Genomic DNA, 3,305 nt, shown 5'->3' with positions numbered 1-3,305 from the left:
AAAAAAAAAAAAAAATATGGTAGTAGACTATGCAAGAAGTAGAAAGAAAAGATAGCCTAAAAGAACAACTTCATTTGCAACTTTCCAAGTTTTTGTTTTTTTTTTTTTGAGACAGAGTCTCACTATGTCGCCCTTGGTAGAGTGCTATGGCATCACAGCTCACAGCAACCTACAACTCTTGGGCTTAAGTGATTCTCTCGCCTCAGCCTCCAAAGTAGCTGGTACCTCAGTCGCCCACCACAACGCCTGCCTATTTTTTGTTGCAGCTGTTGTTTAGCTGACCCGCACTGGGTTTGAATCCCCCACCCTCAGTGCATGTGGCTGGTGCTGTAACCACTGTGCTATGAGCACCGAGCCTTTTCCAGTTTTATTAATGGCACCACAAAAATTCCTCATGTTGCATTCATTTAATCTGGTAGAATCTAATTTCCACATTGTCTCTTATATCCATAACCTTTCATTTATTCTACCAAAGCTCTTAGTGCCTTTTGTCTAGCTCCTTACCACTTCCAGACTCTTCCTTGCTGTATAGTTAGTTCTTCATTGCCTAATTAATTAAAATTTAAAAATCTTTAGTCTAGAATTCTTGACTTTTCATATTACTGCTGTAGTTTCTCTTTCCAAGCTAGATACAAGTGCTTAGAAAAAAATAATGGTTGTAGTCATTTCTTTGGTTTGTAAAACTGCTTAGCTTAAGTCTGGGAGATGGTTATTGACAGAACCAGAATGTGATTCTGGGGTCATTGAATACCATTCTCACAGTTCCTTTAAATGTATTCCACCAGTCACTTCCATGAGCTTTAGGAATCCTTCTGGCTCATTATGAGTCCTCACAGAATAGCCATGTTTATCAAATTTAGGATTCCCAAGTTTGAACACCTACAAGAGTCAAACAGATGATTTACTGGGTAAGACGTGCTGAGTTTAGGCAATGAGTGGTAAGGATGTGGCAGATGAAGAGGGCTCACCCTTTCTAAAGGAGGCAGGCAGCTTCTACTCGGCTTGTGCCAATTATTGCTATGTATTAAAACCAATTCTGTGTTGCCAGATCTCTTCCTCCCCCCAAGATAAACAAGAGAGCTGTATTTCTTTGCAAAATTTTCTGACTTTCAGTACATCATACTAGTCAAACCAAATTGTGTATTCTTGTTGAGATATGTATGATATCTATTAGGACTACAAAGTGAAATTTTACTCTCAGAGGTAGGTAAATCCATCTTAACCAAAAAATACCTAAATTTGTTCTAAATTACCATTTTTTTACTAAATTCTTCATATCAGTTATATTATGTTAGAAACTGCTATTCTCTAACAACTGTTTGGTTTAAAATGGTTATACATTTTTCGGCTTGGCGCCTGTAGCACAGTGGTTATGGCACCAGCCATATATACCAAGGCTGGCAGGTTTGAATCCAGCCTGGGCCAGCTAAAACAACAATGACAACTGCAACAGAAAAATAGCTGGGTGTTGTGGCGGGCACCTGTAGTCCCAGCTATTGGGAGGCTGAGGCAAGAGAATTGCTTAAGCCCAAGAGTTTGAGGTTGCTGTGAGCTGTGACACCTCAGCACTCTACCGAGGGCAACATAATGAGACTCTGTCTCTAAATAAATAAATAAATAATTAAATAAAATGGTTACACATTTTTAAGTTGTAGTATCCCTGACTTACAATGTATTTCTTTACTGATTCTTCTTTAATATTTTGAAACAGTAATTGAATGACAGACTCCTCAGGACCAATATACTCATTTGTATTTTCAAGAACATGAATATTTACTTTTCAAAGTAATAGAATATTTAAAAATTATTTGATCTAGTATTTTTCTCTGTAAGAGTAACATTTAAAATCATATCTTCTGTAGACTATAAGCTTAATGCAAAGTGTTTATTACTTATTCAGCAAACATGAAGTGCTTACTATGTGATAGTCATTATGATGATAAAAAGATAAATAAAGTAAAACTCTGGTTTCTTTAGACAAGAGAATGATACTAACTTTTTCTTTGCTTAGTTAAATTCATTAACTTTTAATGAATTATGCAGAGATATAATTACTTTTTTTAATAGCTAGCATTTCTGTGTAAGTACTTTAGTTGATGAGCTTAAAATATTTTAGTGATTATCAATACTTGTAGCAAAAAATGCCAAGTAAAGAAAAGCAATTAAGAAACTATTATTTTTAGGAATTTGTTAAGAAGTTAGATTTTCTTACAAAAATTAAGTTTATATGAAAGCATATTTACTCATGATTTCTGTCTCCTTGTAGGTAATTAAGAACATGTTCTTTACATCATATATGGATTATTTTTGATAGAGAATAAATCTGAATAGACAACTAAAACTGTTACATTGTAATGTAGGTGTTTAAAATAATGTACTTAACATTTTTAGGATTAACAGTTGTTCTCAGGACTTTGAGAAGACTGCTCATCAGCTAACTATTGGGTTAGAACATTCAACCTCCACACATAGGACTGTTTCGAACTCATCAGCTGTCATGTCGGTATGAAACAAGTTGATGATGAAGTATGATGAAGCCAAATGACTTCATCTGTGGTAGCTTAGCTTTCTTCTCCTCTCCAGGTCCCTATAATTATAGATTCCTTTGGAAGCTTGTAACAGAAATAAACCTGACTCTCTTGTTTTGCTCTACACTTGAACTCTTTTATTCCTAAGGCAATATGTTCTACCTTTGACCAACTCTCTTTCAAGTTTTTGGTATTTACTTGTAAGTAGTTACTTGTATGTAGCTTCTTTGCTTTGAACCTAGTTGCTGAATCCAATCCAAATCCTTTGAAACATGTATAAAGTACAAATTTCCAAATTCTAAGTGCGATTTTCCAGTTACTTTAACAGCTCCCAAAAGGCCTAACTGAATTTGTTTTTGATAATGATATTGTTATTGGAGATTGAATTTTCCTTTTGCTACTCTTGATGACTTCAAACAATGTGATGTTTTAACTTGAGATGAGAAATACAGGTGTCCCAAAAGGAGCCTTACATAGGGGAAAATGGGAAATTGTAGCTAAATGTACCTTTATTTATGAAATATTAATTACAGAATTTTACAAAGAGGTGGCCAACATGTAGAGAATATTTTGTAAAATTTTGTAATGGATATTTTGTAAATAAAGGTACACTTATCTGCAATTTTCCATTTTAGAACAAGCTTCCAAATAGTGTTAAGTATTAAGTTATTTTGTTAAGATCATAGAGTCTTAGTGGGTTGGAGAAGGGGAAAGAGCATTTTAATCTTGCTGTCTTTTCCTTCAAGTTTAAATCTTTTTTTTTTTTTTTTTTTTTTT

The 3,305-nt window shown here is 34.2% G+C and overlaps 1 protein-coding gene across 2 annotated transcripts in view; it reads left to right on the top strand.

The window, feature by feature from the left end:
• Positions 1–3,305, top strand: part of RNF17 (ring finger protein 17) — a 124,117-nt gene that overhangs the window by 9,455 nt on the left and 111,357 nt on the right. For both annotated transcript variants that reach the window (XM_003796695.1, XM_012809497.1), the window contains exon 4: positions 2,392–2,503. In XM_003796695.1, the coding sequence (XP_003796743.1) occupies positions 2,392–2,503 (112 nt within the window). The remainder of the gene's footprint in view (positions 1–2,391; positions 2,504–3,305) is intronic.

Source organism: Otolemur garnettii, unplaced genomic scaffold, assembly GCF_000181295.1.
Source record: "Otolemur garnettii isolate 467f Iridium unplaced genomic scaffold, OtoGar3 scaffold00106, whole genome shotgun sequence".
Lineage (NCBI taxonomy): Eukaryota > Metazoa > Chordata > Mammalia > Primates > Galagidae > Otolemur > Otolemur garnettii.
Note: the sequence above shows the minus strand (reverse complement) of the source record. Positions and strands in the feature narration are given on the sequence as shown.